Source organism: Balaenoptera physalus, assembly GCF_965194825.1.
Source record: "Balaenoptera physalus genome assembly, chromosome: 1".
Taxonomy (NCBI): domain Eukaryota; kingdom Metazoa; phylum Chordata; class Mammalia; order Artiodactyla; family Balaenopteridae; genus Balaenoptera; species Balaenoptera physalus.
In genome coordinates this window covers 3,093,617-3,115,729 of record NC_138882.1, presented here as the reverse complement: position 1 = coordinate 3,115,729, position 22,113 = coordinate 3,093,617, and the positions used below count along the sequence as shown (strand labels likewise).

The 22,113-nt window shown below is 43.1% G+C and overlaps 1 protein-coding gene across 7 annotated transcripts in view; it reads right to left on the bottom strand.

Annotated features, from left to right (window-relative positions):
- KIF14 (kinesin family member 14) overlaps window positions 1-22,113 on the bottom strand; it is a 51,223-nt gene that overhangs the window by 8,712 nt on the left and 20,398 nt on the right. For all 7 annotated transcript variants that reach the window (XR_014253486.1, XM_082425302.1, XM_082425299.1 and 4 more), the window contains 11 exons: window positions 20,102-20,204; window positions 19,115-19,275; window positions 16,615-16,762; window positions 16,050-16,202; window positions 14,650-14,776; window positions 12,569-12,662; window positions 11,909-12,041; window positions 9,073-9,173; window positions 5,134-5,228; window positions 2,319-2,543; window positions 1,963-2,144 (listed from right to left, as the gene is read on the bottom strand). Coding sequence is in view for 6 of the 7 variants with exons in the window: in XM_082425302.1 (XP_082281428.1) it covers window positions 1,963-2,144; window positions 2,319-2,543; window positions 5,134-5,228; window positions 9,073-9,173; window positions 11,909-12,041; window positions 12,569-12,662; window positions 14,650-14,776; window positions 16,050-16,202; window positions 16,615-16,762; window positions 19,115-19,275; window positions 20,102-20,204 (1,522 nt within the window). In the remaining variant the exon portion in view is untranslated. The remainder of the gene's footprint in view (window positions 1-1,962; window positions 2,145-2,318; window positions 2,544-5,133; window positions 5,229-9,072; window positions 9,174-11,908; window positions 12,042-12,568; window positions 12,663-14,649; window positions 14,777-16,049; window positions 16,203-16,614; window positions 16,763-19,114; window positions 19,276-20,101; window positions 20,205-22,113) is intronic.

Here is a 22,113-nt window from a genome sequence, read left to right as displayed (position 1 = left end):
CTTGAGCAGAGTCTAGTTCCTAAATCCAGTTTTGCCAGCTGAACTTCAGCTTCTCCTGAGCTCAGCTTACCTCCCTCCAGGTCACCTGTCCTCTCCGTCCTGATTCCTTATGGAAAGCATTTCTCACAGGGCAACAGGCCACAGCCCTAAGTTACGGTCAAAGTGCTCTTCCTCGAGACGGAAGAGACGGGAGAACGCTCCACCCCAGCTCCTCTGCGGTCCTTTCTTGGGACACCAGCCCACTGACTGACCGTCCCAGCAGCCTCGCCAGGTCGGCAGTGCTGCTTCACTTTCTAGGTGGGGGACAGGAGCGTCACAAAGTCTGTGCAAGGACACACGCACACCTAGTCCAGCCCCGTTCACGCACTGGACTTCCAAACGCCAGCGGTGGGTTGGGTTGGGTTTTTCCTATCCTGCACCACCTCCAGAATCTGAGGCTGACCGAGTCACCCAGCCCTCCCGCGTCCACACGGCTGGAGCCCAGGCGACCGGGGGTGACCCTGCGGCCCGCGCTCTCAGGGCCTGTGCTGTCCGAGCCCTCCTGCCCCTGCCCCCGGTCCCCACCGGCCTGCAGCCCACCCTCCTTATGATGGTTACTCTGTTTCCTCGTGACCTATATCCAAAGTGACCCTTCATCCAATGTCAGTTTATAATTAATTCAATAACAAGGACCCAACCGAGCATCGATCACACAACGAGCCCTCATGAGAAAGGACACCACATTCTGTCCACCTGCCGAGAGCTCACTGCCCACACTGACACGGTGCATTAAACGGCATAACGGGTAACGTACAGGGTTATTATCAGAGGAGCTAATAGGAGGAACGTGTGGCCAGGTCTCGGGGAGCCCCACAAAGACCTCCTGGGGAGAATAATGGACAATGGAAAGCAGACGTCTAGTTTCCACACTGGACCAGTACGTTCAGTCAGTCAATAAAGAGAGCCTCCCAGGCGGCATCTGACGCAACTAAGCATCCACTAGAGCAGGAGGGCTGGAACGTCTTGGGAGGCACTACAGGATCTGTCCAAGTATCTAGAACACTTTGCTACAAAGCCTGTCCCTCTGGGTTTCTGCCTTGGCCCCTCGTACGTGCGGAGTCTCTCGGAGGAGGTCCGGGCATCAGCAGATACGGGGTCTCTCCAGCATCAGCCCCCATGTCCTCCTCCTCCAGGGCTCCCTGGTCACACGGCTGCCAGAATAAAAATGCACTTCCCAGAAACCTCCTTAAAAGAAGGCCCCTTCTTCCATCCCGTGCGCTGACCCTCCCTGGAGCCCTGGACGCGGCAGACACAGAGCCTGGGGCCACGCTTGGGGCCCAGCCGAGAGCTGCACGGAAGGAACCGGGGTCCCGAGGCAGCCACAAAGCCCGCCTCCAGATTTTATGAGAGAAGGGAAGCTTTCACCTTACCTCTTCCTACAGCCAAGCCTCATCTTATCTGACTTCAGGGAAACAGGGAAACAAGATTACTTTCCTTGCCCCTGTGCCAGCAGGCTTGTGACTAACTCACCCCGCGCTGAAGCCCCACCCGTAGCCAGAGCGAGACCCCGACCCCCTTCCCGGCAGCCCCTGTGGAGGGCAGTGCGGCCTGGGGGGCAGAAGCACACGCTGGGCCTGCGGCGACCTGGGCCCAAGTCTACGACCTACTAGTTGTGAACAGTGGACACACCCTCCCTGGCCTCCACTTCCTCACGATAAAAGGGTGACAACACCAGTGCCCACGTCCGGGGCTGCAGTGAGGACTGAAGGAGTTAACATTTTTAGTGCCCGGCGCGCAGAAAGCCCTGGGAAGTCTCGGTGCCATCAATCAACCATCCAACATCCACAGTCTTGGGATTTCAACACAGAAAGGGCTTCTGAAGATCCTATGGGTCGAATTTTGGGCAAGACGCGAACAGGAGAGAGTCGATAAGCACTTGCTGAACAGATGAGCTCTCCCAGCGAAAACCCGAGATCACTTTACCTGCAGAAACAACCGCAAGCAGCCTCCCAGCTGCCTCACTTCCCGTCTCAGCTCGGCCGGCGGAGCCCCCGCGCCGGCCCCGGCGGGGACGCCGCTCAGCCAGTGTCTGGTCAGCACCACGAGCCGCTCGAAGGCGCTCGCCACCTGCACAGCGAGCGACTGGTTTGCTCCATCAGAGAACACTTCGAAAGAAGAAGGAAAGTGATGAGAAGAAGTGGCCCCCAAGCACGAGCGCTCACGTCTGATCCGCGTGAAGACACTGTAACGTCGGACACCGCATGACAGAGGTGGCAAAGCCACGCAAAACAGAGCAGGGGACCACGGTCCTCGTGAGCGGGCGGGCAGGGGCTGCTTACGGTTACTCGGACTGTCTTCGTCCTGGTCCTCATGAGCTCTGGACACGGCACGTACCCCGTCGTGGATTTTCAGGAAATTGCTAATCAAGTTGTCCGCCACAGTGTTTTCTTCGTCATCACTCTGTCCAAGAAGCTCTAATGATGAGCCAATCAGTTCCTTGCAAACCCCGGGAAGAAAGGACTCTGCTGAGTCTGGGTACGCGGGGCTTGATTTCCCCACGAAGCCTGTGTCGACAGAAAACAGCCACCTTAAGCCTCGTTTCCAGGGACAGTACTTGCAAACAAACCCATCAGTGCAAGCGGCTACAGAACACTGGTCACACATTCCAAGTAGGCTACTCCTATTTCAAGACACCCTTATTTCCATACACCAAGCGGGAAACACAATTCCACAGAAGAATCAATCAACCTCTCAACAGCATCCATCCATAGCTGAGCAGCTACAGACACAGATTACAGGGAATCCAAACATCCCACGTAACCATTGGCTTAACCTCCTTCTTTATCTACTTTTTGGTAACACCTAAGGAACTGTGAATTGGTGAAAACAATGGCAGTTGCATGAAATAAAATAATATAAACACATTAAATATAAGTAAAATAAGCTTAATTAATTTATAAGCTGGAAAAGCAGGCAGTAATAGAGCAAACGACATTAGAAGGACGATCTCTCGGCAGCTCTTCCTGTGACAGCCCCTGCTCTAGGTATCCTACAACCAAAAGAGGTGAAAGCCAAACAGCTGTCTACAGTTCATCTATCACATCTTGGGGAGACAGGCTCTCAGCATAATTTTCGAAGCACCGTCCCAACCAGAGGGAAACGGAAGAACTTGTAAGAGCTCATCTGGCGCCTCTGGAAGTAACTTTACCCCGGAATGCTAACGCGTGAGTAGGGTTCTCATTTAATATGCACGGTTCACTTTCTGCTCTACTCCCTAAGCCATCAGAAACAGCAAACTAAAAAGCAGAGTAAAATACAGGCACCAGGTGGGGACTATTAAGATTCGAGAGCCGAGACAGGAGCTTGATTTGGGAAGAGAAAAGGGCTGCCAGCCCAGAGCTCTGTCACTGCAGGGTGACGGTGACAGCGACGCCCCTCCCGTCACCACGGACAGCAACCACGTGACGCCTGCTTAGTGAGGCACCGCTACGAATGCATCCCCAAGTCCAGCATCAGCGAGTCAGAAAGACTTGTAAAAATCTGGTTTCGACATACGGCCCCTAAGGCGAGAGGTTCAGACACTGGCTCGACTTTCCGAAGCTGGCAGGCCTGTCCTCCCCGACTTCGCAGCCCCCCGGGCAGGTTCGCACTAAATGCACATGTGGGTTTCCAGCTCCCTCTCTGAAAACTGCAAACAAGCAAAGACCTCTTATATGTCTGACTTCCCCTTGTATCTTAATTTTTAAAAAGGGCCCTTAAAACATGACCCTTGAACACCTGAAACTAACACAATGTTGTAAATCAACTATACTTCAATTAAAAAAAAAAAACGACCCTTGAAACAGGTTTAGTTATCTGGAAAAGGTACCTTTGCAAAACATCTTACTCTCAAATAATACTGAATAAATAAGTTGCTACCACAGATATAGAAACTTTAATTTTGCTGGTAAACATAAAGTCTATACTAAACAAGTAGTAGGATAATAATTATCTTCCTAAAAGATAATTTTATGATTTAAAAAAAAAAAGAAACCCTAGTGTCTTTATTTTAAAGGCAAGATGAGATACAATTTCTTTCATGGCTACTCATATTCCACTGACACCTTTATCGAAATAGACTATTACATTACAGAGTAATTGTAAAACTCCATTTACTCAGGCACAAGTGACATTCTGTAAAGTGTAAGGGGTGCACGTCTTAAGCGTACAGCTTGTCTTTACATACGTGTACCCCGCGTGACCCCCGCTCAGATCAACACATGCAACGCGCCCACCACCGCTTTCCAGCAGGCTCCCTCATGACCCACCATTCTACCTGAACTACTCGGCTTCTCTCACGACAGATTAGTTTTGCCTATTTTTGAACTACTTATAAATAGAATCATGTGGAATGTACTCGTTATCATCTAGTTTCTTTCACTCAACATAGTGTTTTGGGATTCATCTGGGTTGTTGTACGAATCAGTGGTTCTTTTCTGTTGCTGTGCAGTAGTCTGTTGCTGCCAGGCAGTAATTTTAATTATTACAGGTACTTACACATATAAATTACAGTGTATCCCCTCTTCTTATGAAAATTAACATAGTCAATATTGGCATAAAATAATTATTCAGTGGAATAATTCCTATAACTTTTTCTTTTAAACTTTTAAAAATTAAAGTAGCTTTAGACAAAAATCATGCATATTATATAAAATCCAGAAGAAAACGAAGGATATGCTGTGAAAAGGACGTCTTCCTTCCTGTCCCGTCCCATCCCCCAAGTGCCCTGGGCAACCAGCGCTTTCAGGGAGAGCATATTCATTTATAAGCATGTTTGTATACATCTTTTTTCTCCTCCTCACACATACGATATCCTGTAATACATAATCTTCTACACTTTGCCTTTTTTCACTTAGAAGAAAACAATATCCTCATACGTTTTTGAACAAACACGCAACTTCCACATTTGAACTAGTCACTCAACTAAAGGCTTGGCATACATCACAGAGAACAGAGTTTCAGAAGTGGGAGGGGTCTCCGGTCTGCCCTGTTTACAGAGGAAATGGAAGCTTCCAGGAGATGAAATGATTTGCACAAGAACAGGAAACAAGATAGTGGCAGAGACAAGACTTGGTGCTATTCTCAGTAAACAACAAAGTCTGATGAAAAAAGTACCTGACGAGTGTGAAGAATGCAAATCCTGGGCGGCGTGGGCCTCTATGCCGTGCAGACAGCCGGAAACCCTCCTGTTCTTCATCAGGCTCCTGCTCCTGGAAAAACAGAAACCGTGAGGTTAGCGGCTACACTCCACATGGGAAAACGCGAAGGACACAGCTTTAAATTCTCCAAAGAGAAGGGACGTCCACGAGAATGTTTTCCACGGAAATCTTTTCATCAAGGGTTACATTAATTTGGTTCACCGAACAGGAACTTACTATTTTCAGGTACTAGTCTAACCCTACAGTTCATTAGCTGAATAGAACAAATGCACAGCTGACCCGCGAACGAGGCGGGGATCAGGGGCGCACAGTCAGCCCTCGGCACACGCGGTTCCTCCACCTCCGCAGGCTCAGCCAACCCCAATCCTGCCGTGTTCGCTACTGAAAACCCGTGCTGTTCGAGGGTCAGCTGGCCTACTATTCACAGGCTCAGCCAACCCCAATCCTGCCGTGTTCACTACTGAAAACCCGTGCTGTTCGAAGGTCAGCTGGCCTACTATTCACAGGCTCTGGATACTGTGGTTAAGACACAGCACACAGGGCTTCTGGGCTCACGGAGCTTACGGTCCGCAGGAAGTCATGAGGGCACGGAGGGCTGCGGAGGCGCTCGGGGGGAAGGACTCGGCCCCAGAGCCGGGAGGGCCCCCGGAGCGAGCCGGGGCCGACCTCGGAGGCCAGCTAAGGGAGCGTGGACTGATCCTGAGCAAGTTATCCTGGGAAGGGTTTCAAGCAGGGAAATGGTCCCGGTGAATAAATTCAAGTAAACATTTGCTGCACAGGGCGAAGAGCACAGCACTGGGAAGCACAGCAGCGGCACAAGGCAGGAGGCGACCCCAGACCCCACGACTGGACCTTCAGCGGCTCTTCCTGCCGCCTCTCCCCTGCACTCACGCCTCCCCCTGGGGTGTGACGGGAAGGAATGCCTGCTTCCGTATCACCACCCATATGGACGAACTTTCGAAACCCCAGCTCCAGCCCCCCTGTGTCAGGCTGTGGCCCCAGACCTCAGTCCAGCGGGACCTTTGACGTCTTCTCCTTAACAGGACCCTCTATACTGGTGGCCACTCACAGAAAAACGCTATTTGTTGAAAAGATGGTTAAACAAAAGCATTCTATCTGTAGTCGCCTAAATGTTTGAAACATAAAATTTCCCCATGAATTCCTACGAGAGTAACGCAGAATTATGACTGACAACAGGGAGAGAAAATATCAATTCTCACAGGTTACAGTTTTTTTACTTAGTAGCGAAAGAAAAGCATACATTATCCCATTAAGTCTGAACTAGGAAAACTTATTCTTTCAACACAACTGTAGTTAAACAATGTAGTTAAACTCAAATTAAAAAATGCTTGTCACATTCCTTTCAAAGAATTTTTACTTAGCATCAGGGGAAATTTTACTTTTAACTGTCAACAGCACATATCAAAATTTATACGCCACCAAACCGGTCTATTTCACCACAGAAAAAGCGTGGCACATCATTGCCTAGAAGCTCCATAATTAAGAGTCCATTACCTTCAGGCATTCTCAGAGTCTGCAATTCTGTCATAAACATTCTTGCAAGGCTGAAACTTCATACACAAGGCTTCTGACCAAGAGCAATCCATGTTTTTTAAAAAATGATACTTTTAAATTATAGAAGTTTTCAAAAACATCTCTGCCAAATGAAAACACCTGATTTCGAAATCTTAGAAAATGTTGTTTTGATTTTTCAGCAACAATTTAAGTTTCTGTTGATTCCCTAATTATTAACCTAAAAGTCAGCGGGATTTAAGATGTAAATTATTAACCTTCAATAGGATAAAATTTTAATGTTAATTCTTAATGCTCATATTTGATCCACATGTCTAAGTACACAAAACTTATACCTGTTTATAATAAAACAATAAGAAATCAGTAATTTTTAAATCTAAAGGAATTTATAAACCACACTCTCATGAATCTGTAGGGCTGGTTTGAATTCTGGGAGGCTTATGCCACTCTGGGCTGGTGCAAGTGTCCCAGGCCCCATCTGCCCAATTCCACTCCAGGACAAGTTTGCTCATTTTAGTGCCAGAGCCCACCTCTGTTTTGAAGTCCTCAGGACAAATCACCTGAAGATATCACTTATCTTTTCATTGGAATTGGATCAGAAATCATATCCTCTCTGTATCCCAAGATTTCATGTTATTCAATACATATTAGGTGCCCGACAACAAGAACTGCCATTCACAGAACAGCCACGGACAAGGTTGGATCTCAAACCCTCACGGCAACCCTGCATCATCACCGTCATCGGTCCCGTATCAGAGACCACAGTGGTCACCGGAGAAGCAGCTGCTCCTCACGGATGACCCTGCCCTGTCTCCAGCTCACAGATGAGAAAACTGAAGCCTCGAGACGTCCTGCCCTGGGCGCCCGGCCACATGGGGCCAGCACGAGGACTCAGGACTCGGTGGGACCTGTGACTCTGCACAGCACGAGCCTGCAGCGGATGCACTCAAGGAGCCCAGAGTCTGTTTAAAGCACACGCTCTGTGTTTCCTTTGGCTTGAGATACGAGCTGCCATGTACATAACATATAACATGAATGCGACGTCTTGGCTATTTCTTACTCTAGCTTAGCAGCTAGAATGCAGGAAATAAGGCAAAAGTCACAGGTAATTAAGTAGTTCCATCTCTTTGAAGAAAGTTTATACAAATGAGTTTAAAATAAGCATGGTCAAAACCAAGAGAGGCCTGAAAAGGTTTAGAACCCAAACGGACTCTGAGCTGCGCTGAAGGCGATGAAGTTGAAACTACATTTAACCAGAAACTCGCTGTTCTTCCCTCTGCCACAGAGAGGCTGGGTGACTCTGGACAAGATCCTTACCTCTTTAAATCCTTAGTTACTTCGCCTGTAAAATGGGGGTAAGGACAGCAGCAGTTCTGCGGTAAATGAGACTCTGCTCAGCATGCATCCAGTACGTGTTCTATCTATGGTGATGCTTCTGCTGGATGAAACGCCACTGACCTTTACATCCTGAAAATTCCCGAATCCCTTCTACAAAGTCTTAGACCTCAGTGTACACCTGGATGACCCCCAGGAACCTCAAACTCACCGCGTCCAAAACAGCCTCCCTACCGTCCACCCCAGGGAACGCCACCCTCCCCTAGTCGCTCGGCCAGGACCCGCCTGCAGCCCCGCATCACTGTCACCCCACACCAGCCACCGAGGCCCCTGATCCTGCCTCGCGGATGCCCGTAGACCTCCCCTCCTCCGCAGCCCCTGCCCAGCCTCGGGTCAGGTCTTCATCAACCTGCCCCACCCCAACTTTCCTCCACGCCAGGTCTCGGAGGGCAGGGAGTATTCTGTACTTATCCTCGTATCCTCAGGACACGGCAGCCAGCAGTCCTGCTCAAAAACCAAAGCAAGGGGCTAACCGAGTGCCAGGACGAAGGCCTTCCTACTACAGCACGTGCCTCGCTATAACCGAAGCACCGGGGCGTGCAGAAGCAGCAGCCACTGACGGTGGGTCTTGCGTGTCTCAGTCAACAGGCAACACGCGCCACGCACAGGAGTCCTCGAGCACCGTGATGTAGTGCTCTGAGGCGCTCAGACTAACTTAACGGCATTCCAAACTCTATAGCTTACAATCAAATGTCATAGACTATGCCAGGTTTTTGAGAAAGGGTAAAGTAATAAACACTGTTCATCTTTATAGGAAATGAGATTTATGCCAGTCTAAGTTGTTCTTAAAACTTATATGGTAAAATACTGAGGATATTTCTTCATATTCTAACTGAATATAAACATTCTAATGCCCTAGGTGCTGTAATTTGATCAGTGACATACTGGGTTCCCTTCCCAGATATCCACCATGACAACAGAGAGTTCTTTTGAGAAGGAAGAAAGCCAGCAACACAGATGTCCTCACCTCCTTCTGGAAAATGAAGACACTGGAACATTTGTGATGTCGGGTTCCCATTCATCTTCAGGGTCGCAAAAGACATCTTCACCCTTGTTACTACAGTGGCTCTAAGAAAATTAAATATATAGTTTCTAGTAATTACGGGTTAAAAATGTTTAGCAACTAAGGGAAAAACGTTTCCTTTGTTGCATTTATAAAATTCGCAAAATTATAGATTATCTAGATAATGTTAAAAGTAAAAAAATCACATTCCTGATAAAATTTTTAAAAATCACATGACACTAGGAATTATACTAAAAGAGATCTACTAATAAAAGCAACAGAAATCATTAAATAATTCAGAAATAATAAACGTGATTTAGAAAACATAGAGAAAACAAAAACGATAGCATCCTCAGGAGAAAAATAAAAGAATAATCTGACAACATTAAGGGGACCTAAATAGACACTTCTCCAAAGCAGATATACAGATTGCCAACAAACACATGAAAGGATGGGATGCTAAACATCACTGATTATTGGAGAAATGCAAATCAAAACTACAATGAGGTGTCACCTCACACCGGTCAGAATGGCCATCATCAAAAAATCTAGAAACAATAAATGCTGGAGAGGGTATGGAGAAAAGGGAACCCTCTTGCACTGTTGGTGGGAATGTAAACTGATACAGCCACTATGGAGAACAGCATGGAGGTTCCTTAAAAAACTAAAAATAGAACTACCATATGACCCAGCAATCCCACTACTGGGCATATACTCTGAGAAAACCATAATTCAAAAAGAGTCATGTACCCCAGTGTTCATTGCAGCTCTATTTACAATAGCCAGGACATGGAAGCAACCTAAGTGTCCATCGACAGATGAATGGATAAAGAAGATGTGGCACATACGTACAATGGAATATTACTCAGCCATAAAAAGAAACGAAATTGAGTTATTTGTAGTGAGGTGGATGGACCTAGAGTCTGTCATACAAAGTGAAGTAAGTCAGAAAGAGAAAAACAAATACCATACGCTAACACATATATATGGAATCTTAAAAAAAAAATGGTCATGAAGAACCTAGGGGCAGGATGGGAATAAAGACGCAGACCTACTAGACAATGGACTTGAGGACACGGGGAGGAGGAAGGGTAAGCTGTGACAAAGTGAGAGAGTGGCATGGACATAAATACACTACCAAACGTAAAATAGCTAATGGGAAGCAGCCGCATAGCACAGGGAGATCAGCTTGGTGCTTTATGACCACCTAGAGGGGTGGGAGAGGGAGGGTGGGGAGGGAGATGCAAGAGGGAAGAGATATGGGGATAAATGTATATGTATAGCTGATTCACTTTGTTATAAAGCAGAAACTAACACACCATTGTAAAGCAATTATACTCCAGTAAAGATGGTAAAAAAAAAAAAACAAAAATAAAAAAACAAAGAGACAAATTTGAATTAGCTTTGACACAAAATATTAATTTAATGAATCAGTATTTTTGGAAATGAATACATTAACCAATAACTATAAAATGCTTAAAGCAATATCTGGCCAATATTAACTGTGGAATAAATTATGAATTATTTCTAATAAAAAAAAGATTCAATCACTTCCTGGTTGAATATATTGATCATGATAATAATCTATATTTTAATTTAAATATTTAAAGCAATACCAATTAAAGTGCTAGCAAAATAAATATAGAGATTGATTCAGGAATAGTATAACTAAATGGAAAAATAAGTAAAGAATATTGTAACAAACAGTTGAAAGTACAAATGTAAGGTAACTCACCCATCAGATTTTAATGTATATGTCAAGGCAAGAATTATCAAATGACCTCAATACAGTTTTTTGTTTTTCTAATTACACAAGCAATTCACATTCACTGTAGAAAATCTGGAAATTATTAATACATATAAACACAAAGAAAAAAATTTTAACCACTCGCAAACCCGTCATTTAGAGGCAAACTGTCAGTGCTTTTGTATGATTCCCTTCAGCCTTTCTGTATTTTCTATTGTGAATATACCTTGCATTCCATTCCTGGAATTAACCCTACTTAATCATGGTATAAGTATTCTCTAAATACAACCTTGGGTTTGACTTACTAACATTTCTTTCAGGATTTTTATAGCTGTGTTCATATTAAGATTGGTTTGTAATTCTCTTTTGAATCATCTTTTCAGTTTTTGTGGGTTTTGTTTGTTTTGATTGTAATCAGTTATTCTAGCATCGTAACTGTGACACTTTCTATTCTTTGCTACCTTCTAGAATAGTTTAAATGTAACAGGATTTGTCTGTTTTTTGGAGGTTCAAAAGTGCTTACCTATGAAATTGACTGGGATCAGCATCTTTTTTTTTTAACCAATTTTTTTTTCCAGGCTAGTTCATTGACAAACTTTTCAATTTATTGCTTGGTTATTCACCTATTAAACCAACTTTCATAATTTCTCTTTTTCTAGAAAAATCTTTACTTTCTAGAAAATTATTAAACTTACTAGCTTACTTATTAAACTTATTTACATAAAAATGTAATATAATTTTAAAATGCTTGAGATCTTTATTTAAATGCTATGTCCATTCCTAAAACCACATGTTCATCTTTTCAAGGAGCCAAAGCTTGAATTTATAAATTCTAATTTGTCAATTATTACTTTTATTTTTAATGATTCCTTCATTTGCTCTCCTTTGGTTTAGGTTTATTCTTTTCTAGATTGAGTTAACTATTTAGTTTATTTTCATTTTTCCATTACACAATTCAAGCATTAAGGCTATAATCTGGCAGAATCCTGTAAGTTTATACATATAATATTTTTATTTCAAAAAGTTTATAGAGATTTTAATAATATTCCAAACCTCGTAAAGTTCTTTCATTGCCGCAAGCTTAGACTCAAACTTTTCCAGACTCCAGACAGTTGAGACCCCTAGTTGCAGGTTACGAACCTGAATACAAGTGTCAGAACTACTTCCTTTATCTGATACAACATGTCTGAAAGAAAAACCAAAGAAAAAAAATGCTTCTCCTAAAACATACATAACCTAGATAGAGTTTTCCGAATTAGAATGACTCCCATAAAAATTCAGACCACTGATTAAATCTCTCCATAGTTAAGTATTTTTGTTATACTAATAATCATGTCTAATATATACTATATTAAAATAACTTCTTATATAATAATTTCTTAAAAGTTCTAATATTGTATATTCCTTTTAAAATGTGGAATACTTATAAATTCTCAACTCAAAAGAAAATCAGTGAATTCCTAAAACATCTAAAATTATTCTGTTTATAAAATATACGAGTATGTTAATTGCTGAAAGCCTTTTTCACTCCAGAGTGAGCTCTGAGAGGGGAATCTGGAAGTGCCCCTGGGGATTATGACACCCGCTTGCTCCTGGACAGGCATGTAGGATACCATGTCCTTAGAGAAACTAAAACAGAAAAAAATCACATGAAGTGTGAAGCATGACTAGTTTAAAACAACGAATTACTTTACAAATAAGATAATCACTCACCTGCCAAAAACATAATTCTTTTTTAACTTGTTGCTGATGGTATTGGCTTCCTGAATCATCACGGAGAGTTTCATGGAGCTCCAACTGGGCTGAACTAGCAGAGAGCACACGGAGAAGATTCAGAACACGTATGTGAGCACTAACACACCACCAGGCACAACACGTCCTGAAAAAGAACTGACTTCAAACGAATGGTTTTAACGATGCAGCACAGAAGGTGAAGGTGATAACTCAGTAACTTTTCTTCAAACCTCACTGGTGAAATAAAATATTCTTCATACAAAATGAGGTCTTTCACCTGTGGAGGCACGGAAGAAAACTGAAGTTCATAGAGAGAGGATACGGGTTTTGTAAACAAGGAAATGCTAAAGATGCTGCTTTTCCTTCTAATATTTTTTAAGATTTTTTTTTTTCTAATTTCTTTTTTTCCTAACTTCTAATTTATTTAAAGTATTAGGTAAAGTATACTACAGCCTTAACTTAAATAGAACCACAGTCCTTTTTTATTTTGCCTGAAATTTCAAAAATAGATAGATAGATAGATAGATATAGACAGAAACAGAGATATATCAGGACATAAAAACACTTTCAGTCCACAATTCCACGTTCCTAATTCAAATTTAAGATTTTATCATAAACATTTTCTATATTGTTCAGTCAAACTTATAACCAGCATTCCATTAAAAACATTTTTTTGGAAGAGTGAAATTCATTGTTCATGTGGATAAAAAAAATCAAGTATTCATTGCATGGTACTGTTTTAGGACCTAAGAGGAATAAAAACATGTATTAATACAATGTTCTTATCTCTCACAACAGATGTAACAGTTTCAAGGTAATTTAAAAACAGAAGTTATGGAAAGTATACGGCACAACTACCAAGTATTCTTGCTAAAACACTGAACCTGGATGACGGGTGCTTTGCAGGGTATGTAGAGGCACCGGAACCAGCTAAGCAACAGCCTGGACATACAGTCAGCAAACCCAGAATCTGCGAAACTCTACAGGGAGACAACCTGGCTTCTTCAATACATGAATTACAAGGGGACGGAGAAAGAGGAAGGAAGAGCCAGCTGACAGATTAAAAGAGACTTAAAAGGCACATCTAGCAAACACAGGGGGGTGTGGACCACATTTGTGTCCTGATTCAAACAAATCAAATATATTTTAAAAATTATGAAACAGTCCACAAAATTTGAATAGGGACTAGATATTTGATGTGTAAGAAATTATTATTAATATTTTTAGGTGTAATAATAATATCAGAGTTATGCTTCTAAGAGTGACAAAGAGAGAAAAGAGAGTTCTTATCTAACTTGGAGATACATAGTGAAGTATTTACAGATCAAGTGATAGGATGCCTGGGATTTGCTTCAGAATAGTCCAGGGGGGCAGGGGGATTGAGCATGGCTGGGACAAAACTGAACATGTGTGGGTAATTGTTGAAGCTGGATGATAAGTATGGAAGAGTTTACTGTAGTAATCTCTCTGCTTTCATAGTTTATTTGAAACTTTCTATAATTAAAAAAAGAAAGTTTACATTAAACATCCTGTGTTTGGGGAATTCCCTGGCGGTCCAGTGGTCAGGACACTGTGTTTTCACTGCCGGGGCCTGGGTTTGATCCCTGGTCGGGAACTAAGATGGCACAAGCCGCCCGGCACGGCCAAATAAATAAATAAATATTTGAAAAGAAATGCTGTGCTCTACACAGGAATGTAGAAATGTACAAAAAAATAACTTTTAAGTGAGAAAGAAAACGAAGGATGCAATGATTAAGCACAACTCAGATTAATAATTCTTATAAAATAAGAATTAAGGATTAGAGTAAGACATTTTAAAAAGCATAATACACATTAAAATAATACTTGGAATTCTGTTTACTATTTGCTTATATAACTAAATATTCTAAAAAGTGAATATCCTAAAAATAATCATTCATACAAACTTATCTAGATCCAGAGAAGTCAGCAACATCCAGAAAAACAATTTTGAATATACAAAGATAATTAACATTTTACTAATTGTATGAAATAACACACATAACTTTAGAAAATACCTGCTAAAATCGTCCTATACTCACTTGTGAAAGTTTTATCCCTATTGCTCTGATTTTGCTGTAGAATTTGTACTTCCTTAGCAATCCTTTGTTTCTCGGTTTCTAAAGCTTCCAGAATTCTTGCATGGCGGATCCTGTGGTCTTCTAAAGCCTAATTGATATTCATTCACGTGGAGTCATACACGAGAACGTGCAAAGAGAGAAATTATAAAACCAGACTGACAATGGTAATGCACTACATAATTATCATTTCACAGTACGTGTATTATTAAGCATAAAGGCTTTTAAAACATGATTTATAAAGTATCTTTATAAAATGATTTTTTCCCCACAACAAAATCATTAGGAATTTTTGATAACATAGATTAATCTTTTCCTCCCAGTTGATAGGAGCATAAAAACCTTCAGAAAAAAAAAAAAGGGAAAAAACTACTCAAGAATTTGTTGACTAAATTAAAACGTTAAATTAAAAATACACCTAAAAACCTCACTTGACACAAATAAGCCTTATACTAGCCCACTAATGATAATTGTTTTCAAGATGTAAACACATCTGTTTTTCTCTTAAAACTCTCTGGGGTGGCTCACTAGCCCCTCCGTGCCCTAGAATCAGCTAATATATGTATTCTCACCACTTTACAGTACCGGTACTCTGGGGTTACTGCGAGTATCTTCATCTACGCCCAACCCCACCATAAACTTAGGAAGAAAAGAAGGAAAACTGCCAATTGAGAGTAAAACTTGAAGATATAAGAAGTCGCAGCAGAGACGAAAGCAGGGGCTCTCCCTTCGGGATTCAGGGCCCCCCTCCGGGGCTGGTTAGAAGGGATTCCGGCCCCACCGCAGAGGATGTGATTCGGCAGTTCTGGATGGACCGAGAGCTGCACATCTACCAGGTGGTGCTGAGGCTGCTGGTCCAGCACCTGGAGAGCCACCGTGAGCTGCCCTTGGAAGATGCCTCTGTGCTCAGAGAGATGAGGGAAGTCAGTGCCTGAGGGCCCAAGGCTGAGGTAGTTCCCTGAGGACTCTCGTGGGCACACGGCCTGCTTGCTGCTCTCTCCACCCTGGCACCGGGATGTAACCCGTCCAAGAGCTGAGCCGTGCCTCCTTCTATATACCATGCCCTAGTATCACCTCACTCCTTACATCGTTCGGCATGACTGACCACAGGGTCGCTCTGGATGCAGGGAAAGAGAACACTTGACTGGAACTCGCTGGAAACAACAGCTCTGTCCCTTTGAAAAGATCTGTGTGATAATGTGTGTGCACACCGTGAGGACAGAGGCTTTCAGGCAGGAAGACCCTTCTCACCTGCAGACCTGGATTTGGCCATCGCCCATCAAGAGACCATAAGCTCTTTAAAAAAAAAAGAAAAATCCAGCTTTTCCTCAAGATAGCTCAGACTAGCTATAAAATGAAATTACCTGTTTTGTAGCCAAAGTCTCCATTTCTAACCGCTTTTTGTTGACATATATTTCCTGTTCAAAACGCTGCTTTGCCTTTTCTAGTTCCTCAATTTTGTAATTAGCCTTTTGGTTATTAATTTCCTGTAGCTTCTTTCTTTGACATTCTTCTTTCTTTAAAGGACAATAATAAAAAATAAATAGGGCAAAGATACAGAGCAATTCTTCAAAAATGATACCAAAAAGGTAAAAAGTCCCTTTTTAAAAATCAATGCACAAGAAATTGACTCACAGATAGAAAAGGTGCCCCAGTGCTTCTCCACCCCATTCAGGTTGACTAACCCAACTGAAAATAACCATCACTAGTCAAACCTTCAGAGCGCTGCCCTCCAGATGGGCTTCTGGGAAGCAGGACTGCCAGCAAACAGGAGAGCCGTGGCCTGAGGGCGGGGGGACAGAGCCTCTCTGCTTCTCCTCCCCCCGTAGCAGCCTTGATCTCCCCTCTGACGCTCCCCCAGGGCCCCGCTAGAAACATAAGTTTACGTGGCATGCACGGGCAGAGAAAGAAAACAGTTCTGCCCCTTACCAGTTCTGCCTCCAGGACTTTTATTTTGCTTTCGTACGCAGCTTTCTGAGAGGAAAGCTCTTGCTGAGCCATTTCTTTCACGATCTGGATTCCCTGCATCATTTCTTCCTTTGCTTTCAACTGCGCCTCCTTTATTTCTGCTTCAAGTCTACAAGTAGCAAAATGTTCAGTAGTTACAGGGTACTCTGTCAAGAATTCTTCACATGCTGTGATAGTTCTTAATCATATTAAGATGTTTTAAATTAAACAAAAGTTCAAATCTCAAAACTTCATTTCTGACATTCTGTCAATAGCATTCTGAAATGTTTATTAGCTCTAGAATTGTTTACACAAAGAAAACATAAAAGGATGAAAATTTGCTTATTTCTAACTTAATTACTATTGCAGATGCTCGATATTTAAGCAAGTACGTTTTTCTAATGCTTAAGTTATATAAAAATGTTTTAACTTACATAAAGATATAAAGTATATATTTATAACATAAAAATTATGCTACAGTGAACACTGCAGTAAATATTATAGTTAACATTATAGTAAACACAAAATATGGGTATTTTATGTTAAACTAACAATGGTTAGGGCAAAAATTATTTCATATTATCTTTCAATTCATGTTTAGGTCATAGATTAGGAATATATTGAAATGCCTCTAAAAGCATGATACATGAGCTGATAAAGCAGGGATTGTACCAAATTTTTCCAATCATCTATAATAATTTTGTAAGCAGACAGGGTGGGGGGTCCCCCAGAGAGAGAGAACCAGGCGGGGCTTTCTTGACAGAAGAGAAGCCATGTTTGGCCTGAGCTGTTTTGTGATCTGAGCCTGGACACAGGGCTTGCCCTTGAACAGGTCTCAGAAATCAATGATCTCAAGGGAACAAAAGAACAGCTGTTATCAGGCAAGAGAAGCAACAACAGCAAAGATAAGACAGCAGTTGTGAAGTCTCGAGGCTCTGAGTCAGCGGTGAAGACTAGCCTGAAACTCAGCCACCAGGTCAATGGGAGCCTCAGGGATGGAGATGGTGACCTTCTGTGACCCCCGGGACTTCCGTCAACTGAAGCCTGGACTCTGTGGATCTTTGCCCTGATTCTATGCTGACTTCTCCGCTGCTCAGGCCCCTTCATGAACACGCATGTGCCCTTAGCTTAAAACCTCCCCAGTCTTACTGTTGGGGAAGCACGGCTTTGGGAAAGTTCCTCATGTTTTCCTTACTTGCTCCAAGTAATAAATCCTTCCTTCTCCTGATCTTTGGCCTGGCTGTGTCTTTTGGCTCGACACCCACCAAGAGGTGAACCCAGTTTTCAGGTAACATTTAGACATTTTGAGAAGTCAAAATATTAAATTACTTTTCACTGTATGGGGGGAAAAGGATTGGTGATTACAGAAAACTAAAAGCTTCTTTCTTCTCAACAAAACTCGACGCTTTAACAATTGCACTGCATAAAATTTCCGTACCCAATTTTACTGAATTAGAATAAGAATGTCAAGAGAAAGAGGACCTAATGGCTACCGGGGCCTGGGGGGAGGGGGTAGCCGTTGCATAGTGGGTACAGAGGCCCAGCTGGGTGATGAGAAAGTTCTGGAGACAGAATATGGTTGAGGCTGCACAACACTGTGAATGTACTTAACACCACTGAACTGCACACTTAAAAATGGCTAAAAAGGTGAATTTTATGCTATGTATGTTGTACCACAACTTTAAAAAAAAAAAAAGAGGGCAAAGCAAGCTCAGACTTTTGAAATGGTGAGAAAGCAAGGTTCGTGTGGCCCACCCCGGTCATCCTTCCCACCCCCCGCCTCCCTCCTCTGTGCGGATATTTCTCTCCCCGCAACCCCGAGACGCCCGTCTCACCCCCCAGCCTCCACTGCACTGCAGCCCAGGACCCGGCTCCACCGCCCTCCATCCTCCAGACCTGGGCCACAGTCACCATTCTGCAAATGTGATCCCCATCATGTCTGTCTCATGTCTCCTTAAAATTCTCTTACGACCCCATAACCTTTAAGATAAAGTCCAAATGCTTTAGCATTTTATTCCTGTGTTACTTGCCATTTATTTTACAGGGATCCTGCTTAAATCAGAACTCCTACAATATTGCCTCAGCTAAAGCTGGGGCAAAAGAAGAAAAGTAAATAAGGGTCCACTCCCCAGGCTTCCCCTGGCCGACTCCCTCCCAGGGGACATCTTCTCACGAGGCCTTCGTTGACCCCTGGTCGGGGCAGGAGTCACCCCAGGAGCTCCACACGGTGCAGGGCTCTGTCAGGGCACTCTGTCTGTCTGTCCGTCAGCCCCATGAGAAGATGAATTCCTCCAGCGTAGGAGCTAAGTGTGTTTGTTGAGTGAACGCACACAGAAGAGCAAGGATCATGTCACTAGAAATCAGCACCCAAAGAGTTAACGAGTGCAGTCAGGACAACGTGATTAAGGCTCTCCACAGCCCGCTCCCGTATACTTACTGTTTCATACCAACAAAATACTTACTGTAAAAAAAAAATACTTACTGTAATCTCTGTGCCGTGAGCAAGTCATTTTTTGCAAATTCAAAGTCTCTTGGACCCTCACTCACAAGAGTATCCCTACTGGGCGGTCTTCCCCCTTTCTGGACCTCTACTGGACGATTAAATCTGAAATAATGATCGCCGCCAAGAATCACCCGATCACCCTAAAGCACACAGAAAATTTACTCCTCGAGGTGAGTCTGAGCCAAACAATTCCGTGGAACAAATCCTTATGTTCAACAGTTCAATACAGTCTAGCATCACTAACGATAAACACAAACATCACAGCAGCTAACATTTACGAAATGCTTGCTACAGGCCAGGAACTGCACCCGACCCTCTATACACACACCATCTCACTGACGTCTCACAACTGTGCATGTTATTACCCCAGTTTTAGGAATGAGGAAACTAACAGAGCACAGAGCTTAACAGTAACAGTGATAAGCGCACACTGAGCTCACTGTCTGCAGACACTGTAGTAAGAGCTACGCGTGAATTCTTTCACCTATTCCTCCCTTATCCCTCCTGAAAGACAGGATATATACTACCAAGTGACCATATGTCTCGCTTTGCCTGCAACAGAATAGTTCATGCCTGTTCTCCTAATATAATTATTAAAGTGCTCTCAAAAGTGTCCTGACATGGGTGACATGCCATCACCCCGAGCTTAATAACTTCAAAGGTCATATGGCAAGTGGCAGGGCCAGGGCTTCGACCCTGTCTGGCCTGATTCCAAAGCCCAGCTCTTCCTGGGACACATAATGCTGCTGCTGGTGGACAGCTCCTTGGGGGCTGGTCCACCCACCATAACAGAACTGCGGTCTCTGCGCGAAGGCAGGCAATTCGTGAAATAAGAAAACGTAAAAACCAGAAAGTCCTTCATCCCGTTCACTACTGATCTTACAGAGGAGAGAACCGGGCTCAAAAATACTAAATCACGTGCCCAAAGTCAAACAATTTCTCACATCTTAGCAGCAGCCAACTTACATGATGTAATACCGTGGGTTCCAAAATAAGTCTTCCATTTACATATGTCTTTGCTTCCCCAGCTGGGATGATACTCACTGTCCCATCAAAATTGTTGACAGTGCTGTGAAGACAGGATGCACACCGTTACAATCACAGGACAGACTAACAAGTAAGAAAGAGGCAATACAGATAATCCTCCTTGGGTTATTCCCGTAGTGTTAAGGTTCATATCAATTTGTGACCATAATAACTTAGAACTCTCTCATTTTCCTTCAATTAGATTTTGAAGGTTTGGTGAAAAAGCCTGGCTTCTCTAGCAATTCTATCCTCCAGTGGTGGGAAAAATTTTCATCATATGTATTTTGATTAAAACTACTTAAAAAAAAATACCAACCCCTCTTCCCCAGAAATGGGAAAAAAAAGTACACAAACATTAAAGGAAAATACACTAAAATACTGACAGTGGTTTATTTATGAATGGAAGAGTTTTAAGTGTTTTTATGTTTTACTTTTCTAACTTTCTGCTTTTATTTACGAGTTTTAATAATGGGACAAACAACATTTTCCTCCCATGAAAAGAGGGGTAAAATACAGAGGAAGGAAAAGCACAGAGATAAAAGCACACTCCTTGGACATCTAACTAACTGAACTGTGGTGATAAGATCATACTGTTGAAAATCAGCTATAAATGCTACATATCCTTTCGAGTCTTTTTATTCAGAAAATAGGAAAGAAACTCCAAAATCCAGTTATCTTTGGATTAACTGGACAGAAAGAAAGAGAACACTGGAGCAAAAGCTGAGCCCAAACAAAACCTCTAGCTCCAGACAAGGCTCCGAGAGCTCCAGGTAAAGAACGGTAGTTGGACTTGAGCACCTAGAGAAGAGGACTCGGGAAGTACGGCTCAGCCTCCCGCCAGCCTAGCGTCCCAACCCTGCAAAGGTTTAAACAAGGCCTGCTTGTTCGGACGCCTCCTCTCTCCCAGTTCTATCTGCTCTGCAGTCAAAAGCCCTTGGCCTTAGCATTCTGCCCCCTCCCACCCCCCATCTGGCTTCAACCACCAACCCCCTGATCCACCGCTATTTCCCATAAGAACCCCACCTGGATTTGCCTTAACATCAGCTTCTCTCCTTTACATGAATCGTTCCATCAACATAAGACACCCTCTCCCTTATCTCCATCACTCGTCAAGGCCAGAGCCCTCTAAGCAGCTTCTCTTTAGGGCTCAAAGCTAGAGGTGAACTTTCCTTCTCTTTCTTTACTTTTAAGCACTAAGTAGCTAAGACCCACCTAATGTTAATATACACTGATGGGTACTGGGGCTCCTTTGTCCACTGAGCCCCACGTGCCAGGTATGTCAGCAGGGAAGACAGACACGAAACCTGCTCTCATGAAGTTCACGGTCCAGACAGTGAGACAAACACCTATCCGTGTACTAAAAGGGGAAACACCAAGTGCCAGGCGAGTGGGGGACTTCCTGGTCCCGCTGGACTCTCAACTCTTTGGGGGCATGTTCTGTATCTTTGCTACAAGTGTAAATAATTCTGGATTTATCTGTTATAGAAAATGGTTAATTAACAGAAGAGCAAGCGGATCTGAGGACCAAGGAGCCGTGCCACGCCAGGTACAAAGACGTCGTGGAGCTCAAGTACCTAGGCTGTGCAATATTAGTGAGAAAACACACTGTATTTTTGGAAATTTTTTGTATGAACACTGCAGATCACAAAAAAAGTCATATGTTATTTAATATATGGTACTGGTAGAATTGGTTATTCACGTGGAAAATAAATGAATTTAGATCCCTACTTCACACCAAACAAAAAACTCCATACGACTTAAGGACTTAAATGTGAAGGCAAAATTTCAAAACATTTAGAAGATAATTTAGGTGACTGTCTCTATGACGTCAGTGTAGAAATGATTTCTTAAACAAGACACAAAAATTGACAACCATAAAGGAAAAGACTGACGTAGGTACGATGCTAACTGCGAACTTGGATGCATCAAAAGGCACCATAAGAGAGTGAGAC